The sequence below is a fragment of the Pelodiscus sinensis genome, chromosome 23, assembly GCF_052426305.1.
Source record: "Pelodiscus sinensis isolate ZL-2025 chromosome 23, ASM5242630v1, whole genome shotgun sequence".
In the NCBI taxonomy this organism is placed as follows: domain Eukaryota; kingdom Metazoa; phylum Chordata; order Testudines; family Trionychidae; genus Pelodiscus; species Pelodiscus sinensis.
In genome coordinates this window covers 11,470,641-11,491,011 of record NC_143074.1, presented here as the reverse complement: position 1 = coordinate 11,491,011, position 20,371 = coordinate 11,470,641, and the positions used below count along the sequence as shown (strand labels likewise).

Below are 20,371 nucleotides of genomic sequence, written 5' to 3'. Positions count from 1 at the left end.
TGTGGAGGACAGCGTGGATGAGGAAGAGGAGGAGGAAAATGGTCAGCAGGCAAGCAGGGCAACTGATGTTATGGATAACTCGAACCTTTTATAACTTTGGAGACAATCCCCCTCCCAGGCTGTCTGCAGCAGGGCACTGGTCCCTGGGAGGACACTTCTGGGGAGTTCTTATCTTCTACAAGTGGGTTAAGGGACTTGGGTGTGATCTGTGGCGGCCACTCTGTCTGCACAGCGGGGACTCCCCAGGACGGCTTGTTAATGTGTCTGGAGACAGAGCAGGGATCCTCCTTGCACATCTCATAGAATCTCAGAATATTAGGACTAGAAGGGACCTCGAGAGGTCATCGAGTCCAGTCCCCTGCCCTCATGGCAGGACCAAGTACTGTCTAGACCATCCCTGATAGACATTTATCTAACCTGCTCTTAAATATCTCCAGAGACGGAGATTCCACAACCTCCCTGGCAATTTATTCCAGTGTTTAACCATCCTGACAGGAACTTTTTCGTAATGTCCAACCTAAACCTCCCTTGCTGCAGTTTAAGCCCATTGCTTCTTGTTCTATCCTCAGAGGCCAAGATGAATAAGTTTTCTCCCTCCTCCTTATGACACTCTCTTAGATACCTGAAAATGGCTATCATGTCCTCCCTCAATCTTCTCTTTTCCAAACTAAACAAACCCAATTCTTTCAGCCTTCCTTCATAGGTTATGTTCTCTAGACCTTTAATCATTCTTGTTGCTCTTCTCTGGACCCTCTCCGATTTCTCCACATCTTTCTTGAAATGCGGTGCCCAGAACTGAACACAGTACTCCAACTGAGGCCTACCCAGAGCAGAGTAGAGCAGAAGAATGACTTCTCATGTCTTGCTCACAACACACCTGTTAATGCATCCCAGGATCATGTTTTCTTTTTTTGCAACAGCATCACCCTGTTGTCTCATATTTAGCATGTGGTCCACTATAACCCCTAGATCCCTTTCTGCCATACTGCTTCCTAGACAGTCGCTTCTCATTCTGTATGTGTGAAACTGATTGTTCCTTCCTAAGTGGAGCACTTCCTAAGTGGAGCACTTTGCACTTGTCTTTATTAAACTTCATCCTGTTTACCTCAGACCATTTCTCCAATTTTTCCAGATCATTTTGAATTATGACCCTATCCTCCAAAGCAGTTACAACCCCTCCCAGCTTGGTATCATCTGCAAACTTAATAAGCATACTTTCAATCCCAATATCTAAATTGTTGATGAAGATATTGAACAGAGCTGGTCCCAAAACAGACCCCTGCGGAACCCCACTTGTTATACCTTTCCAGCAGGATTGAGAACCATTAATAACTACTCTCTGAGTACGGTTCTCTAGCCAGTTATGCACCCACCTTATAGTAGCCCCATCTAAGTTGTATTTGCCTAGTTTATTGATAAGAATATCATGCGAGACCGTATCAAATGCCTTACTAAAGTCTAGGTATACCACATCTATCTCTTCTCCCTTATCCACAAGACTCGTTATCCTATCAAAGAAAGCTATCAGATTGGTTTGACATGATTTGTTCTTTACAAATCCATGCTGGCTGTTCCCTATCACCTTGCCACCTTCCAAGTGTTTGCAGATGATTTCCTTAGTTACTTGTTCCATTATCTTCCCTGGCACAGAAGTTAAACTAACTGGTCTGTAGTTTCCTGGGTTGTTCTTATTTCCCTTTTTATAGATGGGCACTATATTTGCCCTTTTCCAGTCTTCTGGAATCTCTCCTGTCTCCCATGATTTCCCAAAGATTATAGCTAGAGGCTCAGATACCTCCTCTCTCAGCTCCTTGAGTATTCTAGGATGCATTTCATCAGGCCCTGGTGACTTGCAGACATCTAACTTTTCTAAGTGATTTTTAACTTGTTCTTTTTTATTTTATCTTCTAAACCTACTCGATTCCCACTAGCATTCACTATGTTAGGCATTCCTACATCAGACTTCTCGGTGAAGACCAAACAAAGACGTCATTAAGCATCTCTGCCATTTCCAAGTTTCCTGTTACTGTTTCTCCCTCCTCACTGAGCAGTGGGCCTACCCTGTCCTTGGTCTTCCTCTTGCTTCTTATGTATTTATAAAAAGTCGTCTTGTTTCCCGTTATTCCCATAACTAGTTTGAGCTCATTTTGTGCCTTTGCCTTTCTAATCTTGCCCCTGCATTTGTGGTGTTTGCCTATATTCATCCTTTGTAATTTGTCCTAGTTTCCATTTTTTATAGGACTCCTTTTTTATTTTTAGATCATGCAAGATCTCATGGTTAAGCCAAGGTGGTCTTTTGCCATATTTTCTATCTTTCCTACGCAGCGGAATAGCTTGCTTTTGGGCCCTTAACAATGTCCCTTTGAAAAACTGCCAACTCTCCTCAGTTGTTTTTCCCCTCAGTCTTGATTCCCATGGGACCTTACCTATCAGCTCTCTGAACTTATCAAAATCCACCTTTCTGAAATCCGTTGTCTCTATTTTGCTGTTCCCCCTTCTACCCTTCCTTAGAATTGTGAACTCTATGATTTCATGATCACTTTCACCCAAGCTGCCTTACACTTTCATATTCTCAACCAGTTCCTCTCTATTTGTTAAAATCAAAGCTAGAACAGCTCCCCTCCCGGTAGCTTTTTCAACCGTCTGAAATAAAAAGTTGTCACCAATGCAGTCCAAGAACTTATTGGATAGTCTGTGCCCCGCTGTGTTATTTTTCCAACATGTATCTGGATAGTTGAAGTCCCCCATCACCACCAAATCTTGGGCTTTGGATCATTTTGTTAGTTGTTTAAAAAAAGCCTCATCCACCTCTTCCACTTGGGTAAGTGGCCCGTAGTAGACTCCTAGCATGACATCACCCTTGTTTTTTACCCCTTTTAGCCTAACCCAGAGACTCTCAACACTTCCGTCTCCTACGTCCATCTCCACCTCCGTCCAAGTGTGTACATTTTTAATATATAAGGCAACACCTCCTCCCTTTTTTCCCTGTTTATCCTTCCTGAGCAAGCTGTACCCTTCCATCCCAACGTTCCAATTGTGTATTATCCCACCAAGTTTCTGTGATGCCAACAATGTCATAGTTGTATTTATTTATTAGCACTTCCAGTTCTTCCTGCTTATTACCCATACTTCTCGCATTTGTATATAGGCATCTAAGATACTGATTTGATCTTGCCTCCCAGTTTTGCCCTGACCCTCCTCTCTCTCTGCTATTATAGCCCACGCTCCCTCCCATTTCCAACCATCTCCATAAAGCTTTCCTAGAGGAACTTTTTCATCCTTCTCACAAGGTTTCTGGGGTGACCTGCCTTATCCATGCAAAACAGTAGGACACATTTCTATGCCAAGGCAGCAGTAAGTGGTCTGGCATCATTGCAGCACAAAGCATTTCAGTATAAAGTCCAGATTTCCAGCTACATTCCATCAGCATCAGCTCCCTTCCCCTCTGTGTGATTTAGAGAAGACTGATATATCGCATGGCAACTTGGATGACGCAGGGGGAGTGATTAGCTGATGCCTGTGCAGTAAATCTCCATTTGTTCAGCCCCAAAGATGCATGCCGTGAACCCTTGCCCTGCCCTTTTACCACGTCCAGACTCCCGCCTTGAGTCCTGACCTCTCCCTTACCATGTCTGCCACCGAACCAAGTCCAGTTGCTCCTCTGAGAAACCTGTGTGTACCTGTGCATAGTGGCTACTTCGAAGCATAATTGTGGCCTTGTACATAACACATCTCTCAAGGCAGCTCGTCCTTTTGTACTAGCAGATTGTTTTATGCTCCCCAGTGCATCTCCTGAAAAGTCTGTCCTTCACTCTTGTTCCAGCGATAACAGCAGCGAGCCTACTGCACGCTCCCCCAGCTCTGCCACTGCCCTGCTCGCTGTCCTGCTGGCACAACTGCGCAGGCAACCGGGGACGAAGGGATAACATGTTCAAGGAGCAAATGCAATCCGCCCACATGGACAGGGAGCACTTAAACAAGTGGGGAATATGCTGCTGCTGGAGATGAGAGCGGAGCATGAGGACAGGAAAGCCTACAGGGAATTGGAAGTGAGGAACCAGGAGAGAGTTTTGTCATCCATGACGGATGTGATGAACTGTATGGTGGCTTTCCAGCATGCATAGGCACCCCCTCCAGCCTTTGCTGAACCACATTCCCTTATCCCAAGTTCCATAGCCTCCTCTCTCAAATGCCTAGAAAGCAGGGGAGAAGGAGAGCCAAGGGCAGCCTCACACTCAATCCCCAGGGATGCATCGTGAAGCAAAAGGCCATCCCCCCAATTGTGATCACACGCCCTCGAAGTTCCTGCCCTGAGCTCCTTTTCTGTCCCTGCTGTGTTCCCTCAACCAAAATGCATGATTTCTGAACAACAGTCTCTTTATTGTTTCTGTTGGGGAGGAGGGCGTTGTTACAGGCAAGCACACTGAATACAGGGACACTTCGTTGAGAACAACATTTACGATTCTCAAATCTGGCCAGTTGTAAAGCTGGTTTTCAAAGCCTCTGATTTGCAGTGCCCCTCCCTGTGCTCTCCTTACTGCCCTGGTGTCTGGCTTCTCAATCACTGGCTAGGTGCTATGCCATATAACTTTTCCCCGTACTCTCACAAATACTATAGCGATATACAGCAGGCTGCCACCACAATGGGAATGTTGATTTTGCTGAGCTCTAACCGAATCAGAAGACTGTGAAACCTTCCCTTTAAATGCCCCCAAGCACCTTCTACCACCATTCCGTAACTGAACTACTCCTTGTGGTCCAGGCTGTCCGTTTCTGGCTTCATGGGCCACTGGAGCAAGGGGTAGGCTGGGTCTCCAAAGATCACTCCTGGCATTTCAATGCCTCTCATGGTAATTTTCTCATGCTGATGTCACTGAAATCTCCCTTGTGATCCACCCGCACCTGCAGTACCATTGAGAAGTACCCTTTGTGGTTTATGTATTCCTTGGCAAGGCGGCTGGCTGCCAAGATGGGGATGTGCGTTGTGTTGCCCCACCACAGTTAGGAAGCCTCCCTCGTGGAAAGCCCTCCACATTGCCTAGAGTCACTACCCTCCTGTATTGATTGTCTTGGCTACTTGGATCACAGCAGCCCCCACTATAGATTTACTCACTCTGAAATGATTCCCAACTGACCAGACTGTCTGGCATTGCAAGCTTCCACCGGGCTCATTCTGGTATACTTGCACGTCAGGGTGGGGGAAAGTAATTCCACAAAAGTGGCCTTATGCATGTGAAAGTTTTGCAGCCACTCCCATACCTGCATCACTATGTGGTTCCACCTGCCTGTGCTTGTTTGATGGCACCAGCCCCAGCATTCCACTGTTTCCAGGGGATAGAATGTAGCAGAATTTGCCAGTTGCTCAACTCAAGTGCTTCGCAGACGAGTAAGTTCATTGCGTCCCAAGAGCCTTCCTCATTCCAGCGGACCTTGGATGCACTTTGGATATGTTCCAGCCAAGGCTCACCATGGTTAATATGATTGTCTTCATGGATAACCAGGGGAAAAAAGGGTGCAAAACGATTTTTTGTGATTGCTCTCAAGTGGAAGAGAGAGGAAGGAGATGAGTACATTATGGGATGCTGAGGAAATGTACCCAGATCACTCATTGCACAGTTTAGGTCCCAATGTGCACTGGGAGTATAACCCAGAATGCAAAGGGGTACAGGAACTGTGAGATAGCTACCCATAATGCATCGCTTTCAAAGACACCCTACTGGGAACTAGTGATGCAATAGTGTAGTCAATTAACCAATAAGCAAAAGTTTATTGGTTAAGGCTATATACTACATGCGTTCCACCAGTACTACCATACTGCCAGTAAATATTTTAGCAGACTGGCCAGCAGCCCAGCTCAGTTCTGGCTCATGCTGGGTCTGGGAGCACAGCCCCTCTACCCCTCTGTATCGGAGGCAGCAGGGCAACAGGCAGCCAGTCTGCAAGGGCAACTGGTTTTTAAACTGGCTCCTCTTGCGGACCAGCTCCTACCTGGCACCCTGCACTGCTGCCTGTGATACAGAGGCAGCAGCACAGAGCGGCAGGGGTCTTCTCGGGAGTGAGGCCAGAGTGCCCTGGCTGCTGGCTCCACCCTTGGGGACTATAGAATAGTCTAGCAAACAATAAATATTCATGAGAGTTAATCAAGTATTCAGTTAACCAATATTTAACATTTCTAGTGGGGATGCGCTACTTTAAAAAGCACAAGAATTTGATGCAGTTCAAAGTAGCATAAAATCGGGTGGCAAAAAATTTACCTTAATAAATTCGATCTTATCTTTCAGTGTAGACGTGGTCTTAATTCTCTAGGGGTACATCTACACTGGGGCGCTATTTCAGGATACTACTGGTATCCCAAAATAGCTATTTTGTGTCTTAACAGCATGCCTGTTATTTCGAAATATCAGCATTTAGAAGGCTGGTGCACAGCAGGGGGACCCTGCATGAGTCGGAAGTCGGCTGGGTCCCCCCTGCTGCGCTTTAGCCTTTTAAATGTATTAAGAGCCTACTGGCTCTTAATACATTAAAAAAGCAGAGGTGCTTCTGAGACTAGGTGCAAGCTGGGAATCAGCTGATTCCTGGCTCGTGCCTGGTCCCCGCTATCCCCTGTCTTCCCTACCCCTCGCAGAGATGGTGCTGGGGGGAACTGGCTTTTAAGCTGGCTCCCCCCAGCACCAACTCCTGCTTCCCCCCACCCTTGCTACTTCTGATAGAGGCAGCAACGGGGGGAGAAGCGATTAGTCGAGGGACTAGTCAACTATCCAATAAGCTTTTGCTTATCAGATAGTCCGACAAGTTGCTTGCATCCCTAGCGCTGGAACAATTTTCATAGTGAGAGTTCTGAGACCCATTGAACCTAGCTGTAAATTCAGTATATAATGGAAACCCTTTTAAGAAAGGCTGCACTTCTAGTTCCAGCACCTATGGCTGCATGCCATGTAAAATGAACAAAAGTACTCCACTGGCTTCCCCTTTGCTGTCAGCAGATGGGCCACAAGGCCCAAGCTCACCTCTCATCCCCAACTGGGTCCCTTCCTGTTTACAGTAGCAGCACAGGGACAGGCGCTAGCACTTACTGACACTGTCCAGACTTGGCCTGTTATGAGGAGAGAAGATTTCACTCCCCACTAATTCCATGTGATTTTTTCTTTGTTTTAAATAGTGAAGCTCTCTGTGCTCCCGGGGAGCGAGGCTGTGTATCCGCAGAACAGAGTGAGTGCAAGTGAGGTGATGAATCCCAGAGGGAGTGCAACTCTGAGACTGCACAAGCTGTTTGTGCTGGGTCTGTTTTTATAAACTGATTTCTGTCCCACACAGGTTCCATGCTAATACGTCAAATGACAAAGCCCAAGTTGAATAGTTACCCCACCAAAGCAGGATGTATTTTAATGTGGAGTTTTGAGGCTGATCCTTTTTCAGGAATAAAATCCTTGGTGAAACTTGCAGTTTTGTCTCCCCCTGAAACACAGATCAGACAATCTGACCTGTAACCTCATCCTGTTCTTTGCATATTTCTTGCAGAACACCATGGGAGATTGGACCCTGAGCTGTTTGGTCTTTAGGTGCTACTGCAATACAAATGTTAAACAATAATTTTAAAATTTAATATTTTCCAGCTGTACCACTTAACTTTCACAAGAACTTAATTGGGGTCCATTAACGAGTGGGATGAATTTGGGAAGGAAATGGTGAATGTTTTTCCTATACATCATGAAAATAAAAGCCTGATCCAGCTTCTAATGTGACTGATGAGAGTCTTTCATTTGAATTGAATGGGAGTTGGATTGGATCCATAAGCTGCACTTTCAATGCATTTTTTTCAATGCAACTTTAACAGGAAGTGTATTAGTGCCTCTATACAAATAATGATAGAAATGTAGCCGTGTTAGTCTGGTGTAGCTCCTGTATTTTGTTTCTTCTATACAAATAATAAGTAATAATTAATACCTAGCTCTTATATAGCACTTTTCATCAAGAGATCTCAAAACACTTTACAAAGGGGTCAGTACCAATATTTTCATTTTACATACGGGGAAACCGAGGCAGAGATCAGTGCCTGTTATAATGAAGGATAGAAAATCACTCCTTGACTGGAAGGAAAATGGACACAGATCCTTTAAGACCAATGTGTGTCAGTAAAGTCAGGAAAAATAGAGATGTCCTAATATATTTCTCCTTTCATTCAAGAGGTTCTGCACTGACACAATAAGGGCAGATTCCTAGACAGAGATGTCCCATGGTGCTCTGTGCTGTACAAACATTATAAATATCAGCCCCTAGCCCAAAGAGCTTACAATCTTTCTAACTCCTTCCTGAAACTCTTCTATGAATTCTTTACCAATTTTATAGCATATAGCTGAATACTGACATTGAGGCTGTTCCTCTTGTATATTTGCATATCTCCCTGATGAAATGGGTGAACTTTTGGTAAAGCCATCCTTCTAGGGTTGTTACATTATTGTTGCCCATAATTGCACTTAAATGGCAGTTTTCAGGGTTTCATAATTTGGTCATCAATATGCTAGTGTCAGACTCTTTGCTCAAAGTTGCTACCTTTCAGTCCAAGGTGTTTATTTTGCAGTAGGGACTGGGGGAAAGAGGCTGGAGAATATATACATTATTGATTTAAATTAATTTTCAACCATGAAATATCTTCGAAGTAGAAACAATGAGCTCTAGAGACTGTATCCAAAGTCTAGTAAACTCAATGGAAAGGCTATTTTTCTTCAATGAGTTTTTAATCAAATCATCTCTGAGTATGTAGAAATGAAAGTATGAATATGCAAACCCCCACATCTGCCAGTAAAATAATTTTAATTCCCGATCCTGAATTCAGTTCTGCAGTTCACTGATATTAGGCTCTGTACTGGCTCAGCAGTTCACTAGCAAGTGCAATGTGCATAACTTTGTAATTTAGATGTGTGGGACTACTGTTGACTACAGTTACCCACGTGCTTAAGTGTTTGCAAGATTAGGACCTTAAAGAACATCCTGAAAATAACAGATTTAAACAAAGGAAGATTTCAGAGGACATAAATCCCAATATTTTTTTACTCTTAACCCTTTCTTCCCCTAACAAATCATGCCCTTAAAATAACATTACATAAAACAACACAGATTTTGAAGGGAAAAATCAGAGTAATGTTTATATTTCTCTTTTTAATCACGTTGTTTGTGTTTTAAATAACATCCTAAAAAAGAGCCAATGTTAAAATAACTTCATAACTAGCCAGCTAAAATACTACACCACAAAGCACAGGAGTTTTAAAATAATATTTTGCATAATTAATACCTATTGTGGGGTGAAGCTTCATAAATAGTCACGTGGATTTCTAGTAACAGCCTTGAAAAATCAATCGGTTTAAGTTCACTAGTTTGAAATTTACATTCTTCAAAAACGAACCGATTAAACCACCAACTTTTCCGCTCTGTACAGCCAAGTGTGCACATTACCTGGGATGGTGCAAAATACGACTCTGGTGGGACTCGAACCCACAACCTTTGAATGACTCCATCTGTCATCGATCTAGAAGTCCAATGCGCTATCCATTGCGCCACAGAGCCTGTCGGATAAAACGAAGATCCTCCCCATCCCCTTCTTGACCTTTGCCAGTCACAGCTTTATCCAGGCGGTTAATCCCACTGACGTGCAGCGTCTGGGTTTAATTTGCATCTCCGCTCTCCATGGCCAACCCCCAGCCTCCTTCCCGCCCCAGCCGCTGCCGGCACAGAGTTTGCAAAACTTCCCGAATCGCACGCTGCCTCCCGAGTCCTTCCCCACGCTCTGGCAGCCCCGCGCACCGCCACAGCCGGCACCTCCCTCAGTGCCGCGCGGGAGCGCCAAGGGGCCACAAAGAGCTGGGGGTACCATTAAACTCAGCTCTAGCGCGGTGGGGGTGGGGGACGGGGGGAAGGGGAACCAGCTGGGGGTGGGGGGGGAGAACAATGCCCGGAAAGTACAAAGAGGGGCGTGAAGCGCCAGCTCCTTTCTGTAGGGACCACGTGCAGGACGTGGACCAAAAAAGACTACAGCTCCCAGCATGCCACGCGGCTCTCGGCCCCGCCCCCATTGCGGCACGGCTGGTTCCCTGGGCAGGGGGAGCTTGGCAGCGGCGGCAGCTGGAAGACGCCGGCGCGGCCCCTGTAGGAAGCGCAGCTCGCGGCGCGCCCGGTCCCGTCTGCGCGGGGAGATGCGGAGCTGACAGCCGCTGCCTGGCTGGGGAGACGGCAGCAGCCGCCGCGCGGTGTCCGCTTGGGGAGCGGCGCGGCCTGTCGGCCGGGGGTAAGGGGGGGCTGTGGGCCCGGCGTGCAGCGCCCCGGTCCCAGCCGTGAGTCCCCCAGGGCAGCTGCTGCTCCTTGGCTCAGCCCTGGCCGGGGCAGGGAGCCTTGCTGTTGGGATCGGGAGAGATTGGGGGGGGGGCTTGTTCCGGCTCCGCTGACCTTCTCCTCCCCTTGTTGGGAGGCTCTCCCCACAAAGCAGCGTGCTGCTGACTCGTCCAGGTACAGAGATCCCCGCCCCCCAGGTCTAGGGGGCTGGTGTTGGTTGAGAAACCCACCGCTGCCTTTCTGTGTGTGTCTTTCTGTGGGGAGAGGATGCTGTGAAATGGGGAAGGGTGTGGGATGAACCATTGTTTGATGGGGGCTTGGAAAGAGGGTTTAGGCTCTTTGCCATGCTTGAGCCGGATTGGCGTATGGGTGGTGCCAGACCGGGATGCTGAAAGGAAGGGGAATGGGAAATTGCTGTTGCCTCTCCTCAGGCACTGGACTGTAGTCCCCCTCTTGCTTCTAGCCTCCAGTGTCAGTAGTTTGAAAGAGAAAAGAAGCTGCCCTTGGATAGATGATCTGCTGTGCTGCAATGGGCCGTTTAGACCCCAGTCAGGTGGCTGTGTGAGACTGCCTAATATGACAGCCTAGCAAGCTGTGGAGCTCTTGTTTCCTTGTGTAAGCAGGTCTTGTGTATTCTAGCTAGGTAGGGAATGCACAGCTCCTTTCTGAAAGAAACCAGAGAAAGGTGCTGAGTTTGGTGGCAAAGCCTGTTAGTCTCTGCACTGTTTCAGGATGCCTAAAAGGAGGACAAAAGCTTGGGACATGCATTGTATTCTTAGTTTAACCCCTGTGTTGCCTAAATATAAGCAATGCTTTCTTGTAGCATGAAACAGGGCTTGGTGCATACTGCTGCCGTTCACAAAGCATCCAAAAGTATGCTGGGCTCTCTGTGATCCAGAAGGGAAGGCAGCTCTTTGACCTAAGCCTCTTCCCTTCTCTCCCCCCCCCCCAAAAAAACCCAACCCCTCTTAAGCTTTGCTAGTTGCAGTATCTCTCTGATGGTCATGGTCAAATCCTGTCCCTGTCATTCCTGTCCAGTAGGTCAGGAAGGGCTTGCTTGAACAATGCTGCTGATTTCCACACCCTCCCCTTTACGTTCTTTTATCAGAGAAGAGTAAACCATTGAACCTCTGTATCTTTCTTTATCATAGGGCATCTGCAGAGCAGGCCCAGTTAAGGACAATCATCTCTTTTTATGACTCTGCTAGTGATCCTTGCACTTGGTTGGATAATGTAAGAGGTTGTACTGACACATTATTTCAGCCCCTGACAAAGGAGCAGAGCCAATGTAGGTAAGCACAGGTGGCTCAGCTGAGAGCTAGTAACACTTGTCTGGGAACTGCCCCCTTTCGTTTAGCTTCCATAGAAAGAGGTGGTCCAAGTTCACGGTCCACACCTACTGACATCAGCCATGAGTCTTGCCCAAACTTTCTCTATTTCCCTGAAGCTTGCAGGCTTGTGTGTTCCGTAACCTGGCCTTGCTCAGCCTGCATTGGAGGATAATCGGTCTTATAGGCAGCAGTGGAACTGTGAGGGTTTATTGGACCTGAGAGGTACTTTGAGATTCCCATTTGAAAGGGTCTCTGTGTGTGTCTATTTTATTTGTGGGCCTGTTGCCTCTGTCGGGAGGGTTTAGTAGGATCCATAATAGCTGCTGTATGTGTGGGAGAGAAGATGGCAGGAAGGAATGCTGCAGGGGGTGGAATGAGAGAAATGGGTGAAACCAGGGAGAACTGTGGAAATGAAGAGAAACCTGAATTTAATGCCATAAAACTGTGGTCACCAACCAGTAGATTGCGATCTACCAGTAGATCTCAGGGGCTCTAAGAGTAGCTCTTGAGCCCTCTCTGAACTGCGCACCTGCGCAGTACATTTACATTAGATTTCCTCATGTAATGTAGGCGGGGCTTCAAGGAAGGGGCGGGGCAGTAGATCTTCGCCTGTTCTGAGACTTAAAAAGTGATCTTGGGTGTAAAAAGGTTGGAGACCACTGCCATAAAAGAATGGAAGTCAGTGGAGAGGTTAAATAATGGGGAAGACCTGGCGAGAGCAGTAGTGTTAGCAGTTGTATTTTAGCTGGTTTAAGGGGGAGGGAGAAGCATGCCATACGATGTGCTTGCATCTGAAATTCCCAGAGGATGAGCTGTCATCTGGATAGAGAGGAAGGGATGGATTTTTGGAGCTATTGCAAACAACAAGGTGGCAGCATTTGGTGAAGAGGGAGGAGTCAGTCAGCACTGATGGTGTGATAGGAGGAGTGCTGGCATGGCTGATGCTGATGGGGCAAGGCCAGAGAAAGAAAGTGTAACAGGATGTCAGGAGTTGACTCAGTATCCTGTTACTCAGACCCTGGCCAGTGTGCATTACTTGAGTCCTGATTGAAAGGCAGTTGGCAGAGGGTGCAACTTAACTGTCTGAGGGGCTAATTGGATGGAACTAACCCCAGCAGCTGGGACCACAAAAGCAGACAAGAAGGATGTGCCAGGGAGGAAAGCAGGGAATCTGAAGGTGGGTGGGCTGGCACTAATACAGTACTCTTCCTCAGTAGCAGGTGAAGGCTACTGATCATAAATAGCATGCAAATAACACTCCAGGTAGTGATCTGCTGAAGGGACATAATCAAGTGTAGTGGTGGGTTCAGGTCACCTGATATAGTAGCGCTCGTGGTCTGTTACTGAGGCTGGAAAAGGTTTTCAGGGGACCACCACATGACAGAAGAGTTTGGAAGGAAAGACTGGCACAACTGTGGATGGGAACCATGAGGTGGGCTAGATTGTGGGATCTCCTAGAAACCTGGCTGCTCCGTCTCTGACAAGTCTAGTCCAGGGTTTTATAAAGGAATGAGTCAGTGACCAGGGAACTTGCGAACAGGGGCTGTTAACAGGGAGTTTGGAGAGGGAGTTCTCCAGATAAAGGAAGAAGCTAATACAGGACCCTTGAGGGAAATGGCTGTCGGTAGTGTGTATTTGTGTTTGTGTTTGGGGTTTTCTTGCTGTGTGCTGAGCTTGTTTGACTCTTTGGGGGTTTTTTTCCCCTGGGGTCTCTTCCAGCTCTATGATTCTAAGTGGATCTTGCCTTTTCTGGCTGGGTACTGAAATGAGAGTCAACAGGATACAAGATCCTGCTCAGATCTCCTTTGATGTTGAAGCATTGTTCCTATGCTAGGCAAGGGGAGGTATGGAAGCTGGAGTCACTCAAGAACAGCCAAGCTTCATTGACACATACGTGTGACTCTGGGGAAGGGAGGAGCCATTTGCATCCCCCCCCTTACCACGGAGGGCAGGTCCTCCAGTGAGGTCACATGTCGAATCCACTCACCCTACAGCTGCAGGAGGTGTGTTCTCTCCATGGCAAGCACTGCTTACTTTTGGGGCATTGGTGGTTTTCTGGAAAAGAGGGTGTTACAGGCACCTTGCATAGCAGTAACCATCTCTATCTTTGGGTGTCCTTCACCTTCAGTGGTCCACAATCCCATTGTTTTGCCCCATAGACATTTCAGGACAACCAGGCCTGTCCTATGCTTTGTCTGGGGAAAGCTCTGGGGATAATATCTGGGATCTCTCACCCCCAATGAATGGAGGCATGAGGCACTGCAGCTAAATAAGTATTCACAGAAACAAGCTAGCCAGAAAGAGTTGGAACCTGCCTGGCTGACTCCCTTGCTTTCCCATCTGCTTGCCACAGTTGGCTCCTGGGCTGATTCTCATTGGCTTTCCAGGCTCCAAAGGTCTCCTCTGTACTAGGAAAACTAGGAGCGGTCACAATCACAGAATGCCCCCGTGCCCTGCGGCAAGCAAGTTATCAACCCTAATTTTCCTCATGCTGGTGCAGCCAGACAAGACCTGAATTCCTAATATAAAAATCAAATGGGCGATGAAGCCCTGGTTGGAGCAATGCCTCCCAGGCTTGCACTTTATGCCGGGAAGGAGCAGAAACCAGCATGGGTTCAACATCTCAGCCTGTTGTCTTGGGAGCAGCTCCTGCACCTTGATGCTTTGAGAGGTGGCTGAGAGGCCCTGAGGATGTTCCAGGACATGTAATTCAGGTAGTTTTGCTCCTGGCCTGAGTGCTGCAATCCCAGGACCTCTGTATCTTATGATCTGACTCTCCTTTCTGCTGGCATATGGAGTGACTTAGTTAAGTGTGTCCTCTTCTTGGCACACAGCCAGCTTGGGGTTGGAAAGCCAAATGCATCAGAAAATGGGGGGACTGGCAGGAGAGGGACAGACAGACTTGGTGCTTTGAAGAACAGGGTGCTCACAGCATACTGTGATTGCGTTAGATGCTGGTTGTAGGAGGTTTGTGAGTCTGATACCCCTGGAAAGAAGCTAACCATGGCTCAGGGGAAGGCCCCATCAGATCCCCTGCATGGCAGCCCTCTGAGGTCAGTAGGGTTCCTTGTGGGTGCAGGGGTTTGCCTGCAGATAGGCTACAGCGGACAATAGTGAATAGTACTTCCCTCTGAAATAAGCAGCCCTTATACAGTACCAAGCACGTAGGGTTCTCCTGACCCTGCCTGGGGCCTCTCAGAACTTCTGCGATACAAATGCCTGCCTGCCTTATTATCTTGGCTATCTGTGACTCTGCCCATTAGCCCCATCTTCCAGATCAGGGAGGTTCTGGGAAGAGCCAGGAACAGAACCTAGAAGCTCTGCTTCTCCAGCCCTTCCCTGGATAAAATCACTAAAGCACAACACTGTGTGCAGTTGGTGACTGGAGCCAAACAAAGAGTAGGTCCTGCCCAGCTGAAAGGCAGAATGTGGGATATGTTGGAGAGGTCATTACAGCTTAGTATCTCAGGGAATGGGGGTCTTGGGAGCTTTCAGAAGGAGAAGGGTAAGAGGAGAGTTTGATGGATGTTAATACGCAACAAGAGGGATGGAAGTTTGGAAGTCTGGGATCCTTGAACCTGGAAGGATTGCACACAACATTCCCAGGAAATCTGAGTCCGTAGTCATATATGCATGTTACAGGAGTGCTTAGAACAAGGGGTGAGGAATGGCTATCTGTGACTAGGGCCAGCTGCGGCCCTCAGCTTGCCTGGTTCCGGCCCCTTAGGTTCAGCCCCCCTCCACCCTTCCAGCATTGGAGAGCCCATACTGGTGCTCCAGCCCCCCTACTGCTCTCCCTGGGGGCTATAGTGCACAAAATCTACTGGGCTTGGCTCACCCCAGGCTCTGGTGTGTGAGGGGAAATGTGGGGGATTATCTTTCTCCTTCTCAGTCGGGGGCCATGGTGAGGTTTTTGTTCTGCTTCTCACTTGTGTGTGATTTTTCTGTGGATCAGTGGCCCCCAACCCAAAAAGTGTTCTTGCCTGTGGCCTAGGGGATCCAGTCAGCAGTTAGCTCTCCCTCCCCCCGTGCATCATCATGTTGTTGGCCCACATCCCCCTGGGTTAGGTTTCTGCATTAACAGCCCGTCTTCAGGGTATTCTCTGCAGCCCTCAGCAGTGCTCTTGCTAGCCTCAGAGGACTGGGAGAAGTGTGTGATGCCAAAGAGATGTCTCCTCCAGTGAGCTCAAAAGCAGCCAAGCTCCCATGTTTGTCTGGAGAGAGTAAGAGCCAGGGGATGATTGCACAGAGCACTTCCCCTCCCCCCCCCCCAGACTTCTCCTGGGTCCAGAGAACTAAAAGGTTCCTGGTCCGAGCTTGTAATTGTGAGGAGATCCATTGTTGCCCCAAACACTGTGGGTCAAAGGTGTCTGCCAGTTCAGGGTCGTTAAATCTGTGCTTCCCAATCTTTAGATGTTGTATTCACTGTATCGATTAATTTCCAGTTGTCACTTTGAGGGTTGTCCCAGGATCAGTCCCAGTATTTAAATTAATCTGTGGTTGAGAACCCTGGTGTGCACAGGTGGAACACTCATGCGAGCAGAACTCTTGAATATTTACAGATTTAGTTTATTAACACATGTAGCACAGTCACAAACACCACAACTGCACAAAATAGACAGACTGTACATCTGAATTTCCATGCCACATACTTACACTGTTCCTTCTAGAACGGCCTGAAGTGTTAGCCTTCATCTTCCTCGTTACCCTTCCCATTGTCACCAGGGGACATCATTCTGGCACCTTCTAAATCTCCTCCTACTGTCCCCAGGCTGGGATGCCACTTTTATAATATATTACACTGATGTTCTGTTTGATGCATATTCAGTAGGTGAAGTCTCTCTCTTTATTCGTATTTCCTCACCTTACTTATTGTGAAGTGTCTTTTCCTATAGGTCAGTATAGCATTGATCTCATCTTATTATCATGTGTCAGTTTGTTACATGTCCCCTTCTATGATTGTGTATCACATTTGTTATTTTCCTACATGGTTATTTTATCTTAATTGATTATTTGGGTTTTTTCCAAAGACGTGATGTACAGGCAGTCCCCGGGTTACGTACAAGATAGGGACTGTAGGTTTGTTCTTAAGTTGAATTTGTATGTAAGTCGGAACTGGTACATATTGTAGGGGAAACTCTAGCCAAACATTTCTCCAGAGCTCAGTTTTATTCTCCCACACCTCACTTCCCTCAGTCTTTTATTCTCAAGCTGAGGTGTCTGCTGAGAAAAGCTGCTCCGTGTCTCCCTGGTCTGCTGGTGGGGGGGCGCTAGCTTCGCGTCTCCCTGGTCTGCTGGGGGGAAGCAGCTAGTGCAGGGTTGCCTCTCCCCGTTTGTAAATAGGGATCTGATGTAAGTCGGATCCATGTAACCCGGGGACTGCCTGTACTTGTTAAGTTTGAGGGTAGCCCCTATGCCATTGAAGGCTGCTTTATCTAAGTGGAAGGTCCTGAATACATTGACTTTGCTATTTGGGTGAAAGGTCCCAGGCATGTGCATGCTAGCTTTGCCATGGTTCAGCATACAGGAAGTGGCCTGTAAGTCTCTTGTGTTACAGCCAAACTACTTTAGAATATAAACTTTTTGTATTATATTAATAAGCATATAATCAAACCATAAGGAAATAAGACAGAAAATATATCTATAGGCTAGGGATGTTAAATAGCAGTTAGTAAGCTAATTGAGTAGTTGATGGAATTTCCATTGGCTACTTAGTTAGTCGCTAAGGGGGTTAGTTGCGGTTCTGCTTTTTAAATATAGTAAGAGCTTGCTTGTGGGACCTTGACTGCTGTGGGAGATTAGCTTGTGGTTGCCTTCCCCTCTTACTACATTTAAAAGGCAGAGGGTCTGGGACGGGGCGTGAACCAGGACAGCTGAGTCCTGGTTTACCCTGGGGTTCCAGATGCTGCACCTCTGCTTTTAAATTAGTAGGGGCCGCCAGGCACAGAAGAGCAGTGTCTGGGACCCAGCACAAGCCTGGTGGCTCTTGCTACATTTAAAAAGCAGAGATGCATGTTTGAGACCCAGCATGAGCCAGGACTGCTCAGTCCCAGTGCAAGTTGGGTCCCCTGCGCTTCCCCTTCCTGCCCCGCGGAGACAGTGCTGGGGGGAACCAGCTTTTAAGCTGGTTCCATCCAGCACCGGCTCCTGCTCTCCCCTCCCCTTGCTGCCTCTGGGTGTATCTAGACTACAGAGTTTTGTCGACAAAAGTGGACTTTTGTCGACAAAACTATACCTGCGTCTACACTACCGCTGAGTTCTGTCGACATAACGTCGACAGAACTCAGCAGTTTTGTCGACACTGGTAAACCTAATTTTACGAGGCATAACTCCTTTTGTCGACGGAGTTCTGTCGACAGAAGGTGTTATTGCATCTAGGGGTACGTCTAGACTTCAGGCTTTTGTCGACAAAGCAGCTTGCTTTGTCGACAGAAGTGAATGTAGTCTAGACGCTCTTTGTCGACAGAAGCTTTGTCGACAGTATCTGTCGACAAAAGTCTAGTCTAGACGTACCCTCTGATAGAGGCAGTAAGGGATGGGGGAAGTGACTAGTCGAGTAGTGACTTGACTACCTGATAAGCCTAGGCTTATCGGGTAGTCGACTACTTGATTAGTCACTTATATCCCTACTATAGGCAAGCAAGCGGTTTAGCCTGATCAGCTACATTGATTTGCAAGAGTGAATAAGAAATAATGTGTTTAATTTTCTTCCCTTTCACCCTGCGCTTGTGTGAAGCACCAGCCTTGCTTGTGGGACCTTGACCGCTGTGGGAGATTAGCCTGTGGTTGCCTTCCCCACTGGATGTTCTGCTGTTATGGAGAAGGATCCTCTAAATTGCTGCCCTACTGTGCCACTGCCAGTGGAAATGTCAACCCACAGGAGTAGTCTCCCCACCTGGTCTGGCTGCCAGTGAGGAGGATTGCGGGGGAGATGGTAATGCAGGAAAGTCACAGCTGACCCGTAGGGGAGAGTGTTTGTGCTTGTGGCTTGAGGTTGCCCTGGCATTACCCTGCACCCCTTGAGAGGAAAGCATGAAGGCCGGTACAAATGCATAGGGGCTCGGAGGCCATCTGGCTACCGACAACTATTAACGTACTTTGTTTGACAATGAACATGACTTGGGTGCCTTTGTATCTTACCTGAGTCTGTAGTCTTTGGGCATGCTAGTGAAGTCTATTCTTCTAGCTACCTGCTAGTTTGAAACCTCATCCTTGACCAGAAAGCACTGCATCAGTGACATGTCTGACACCTGCACAATGGTCCCATGCATATTATCACTGTTTCATGTGTGGGGAAACGGAGGCAGGGAGATGGTGGAACTTGTCCAAAGCCACAGAGAAAGCGCATGTGTCAGAACTGGGATTAGGCCTCTGATTCCCAGTCTTGTGCTCTAGCTCCTGGTACATATCTCTCAGTCTCTCATTATGTCCCCATGTTCAGCTCCCCAAGTGGGAAGGACCATATCTCTGCTAGATTAAATTAACATAGCTCCGCTAGGTTGGCTGAAAGATGTCTGTGCGACATGAATGGAGTGACACCAGTTTACTCCAAGAGGGGATTTGGTCCACTGAGTTCAACATACAATGCTGTAGAAGAGAGATCTGCCTGACTCGATCAGGTTCGTAACAAGGGCGGGGCAAGTGGGACACTCGCCCGAGGTGCATCATACTCAGGAGCGCTAAGATACAATACGTAAAAGTAATAAGCCGCAAAAGAGTGCGACACGGGCTAACCCAAGGAGAGGGGGTACGTCATTCATATTTTGCCCCAGGCGCAAAAATACCTAGTTACAGCGTTGGACTCGATCCCTGCATTCTTATCCTCTCGTTTTACCTTCTCCCAGTTCCATCCTGTGTCCCATCCTCCCCTCTAAATTTAATTACAATTCTAGTTCCTGCATGTTGCTGTTATGGTCTCAGTCCTGGCAGACACCTGCTCATGGCCAGCCTGCTTTGAGTAGGGCTGGTCACCACTGATTCTTATCAAACTAGCAGATGGAGCCCTAGCTACACCTCCCTGGTGAGCTGTGCTTGGGGTAAGTGCAGGCCCAGCCTGGGGCAGAAGACATCCTGGCAATGGCTGTTTCAGATGGCTTCATATGCTGCTACCAATCAGTTTTCAGGGAAGCCCAACAGAGTGCCATGCAGGGGTTCAATCCTGCTTACTTTATTGCCATGTGTGACCTGTGTAAGGGGAGCGGGACTTGGCCCATTTTTCCCTCCCTGCTCCCACCTTGACAGCTCCCAAGGCAGGGAAATTGCAGTTTCTTTGTCACTCCTGCTCCAGGTTGGTGTTTGTTCTGGGGAAACATCAAAGACAAAACTGGTGACTGATCTCCACTCTCTCCCCCGACAGGCTGAGATGTTGCGGCTGGCTGCCCTCACCGCGCTCTTCGTGCTCTTCAGGCTGGTCCTGAAACTCTCTTGGATCCAGGTGATCCCTGCACTCATCATATTCTACTTGGGCTCTGGGGGATGGAAGTTCCTGCGCATCGTCTTCAAGACAATAAGAAGGGACATCACGTAAGTGTCCTAAGGCAATCTGCCTCTGTCCCAGTTTGCATTCAGGTGACCCTCAGCGAGGCAGGGGGAGCTGAGGCAGCCAAGATGTGGGGAGCATCCTGCTCTGGTTGGGGGAAGGCAGGAATGAGAGTGGAGTGCTCCAAATACCAACATCTTGCCTGCAGCTCAGCCCCGGGCAGCTCAGCAGGGGGGTC

The 20,371-nt window shown here is 47.8% G+C and overlaps 2 protein-coding genes and 1 non-coding gene across 7 annotated transcripts in view; 1 reads left to right on the top strand and 2 right to left on the bottom strand.

Annotated features, from left to right (window-relative positions):
- Positions 1-9,796, bottom strand: part of TRUB2 (TruB pseudouridine synthase family member 2) — a 41,275-nt gene extending 31,479 nt beyond the window's left edge. Inside the window, exon 1 of the mRNA XM_075905884.2 lies at positions 9,451-9,796. The gene's annotated coding sequence lies outside the window, so the exon portion shown is untranslated. The remainder of the gene's footprint in view (positions 1-9,450) is intronic.
- TRNAR-UCU (transfer RNA arginine (anticodon UCU)) lies at positions 9,469-9,561 on the bottom strand. Its single transcript has 2 exons — positions 9,525-9,561; positions 9,469-9,504 (listed from the first exon to the last, which is right to left on the bottom strand). It is a non-coding gene; the product is annotated as a tRNA-Arg (tRNA).
- Positions 9,797-10,055: 259 nt separating the features above from the next.
- The window catches only part of SLC27A4 (solute carrier family 27 member 4), a 28,090-nt gene continuing 17,774 nt past the window's right edge, over positions 10,056-20,371 (top strand). The window contains exons 1-2 of one of the 5 annotated variants that reach the window (XM_075905879.2): positions 10,056-10,279; positions 20,011-20,177. In XM_075905879.2, coding sequence (XP_075761994.2) covers positions 20,017-20,177 — 161 coding nt within the window. In that variant the 5' untranslated portion in view covers positions 10,056-10,279; positions 20,011-20,016. Of the gene's footprint in view, positions 10,280-10,325; positions 10,498-10,537; positions 11,616-17,938; positions 20,178-20,371 lie in introns of those variants that run through there. The other 4 variants (XM_075905882.2, XM_075905881.2, XM_089772984.1 and 1 more) reach the window with 4 other exon arrangements.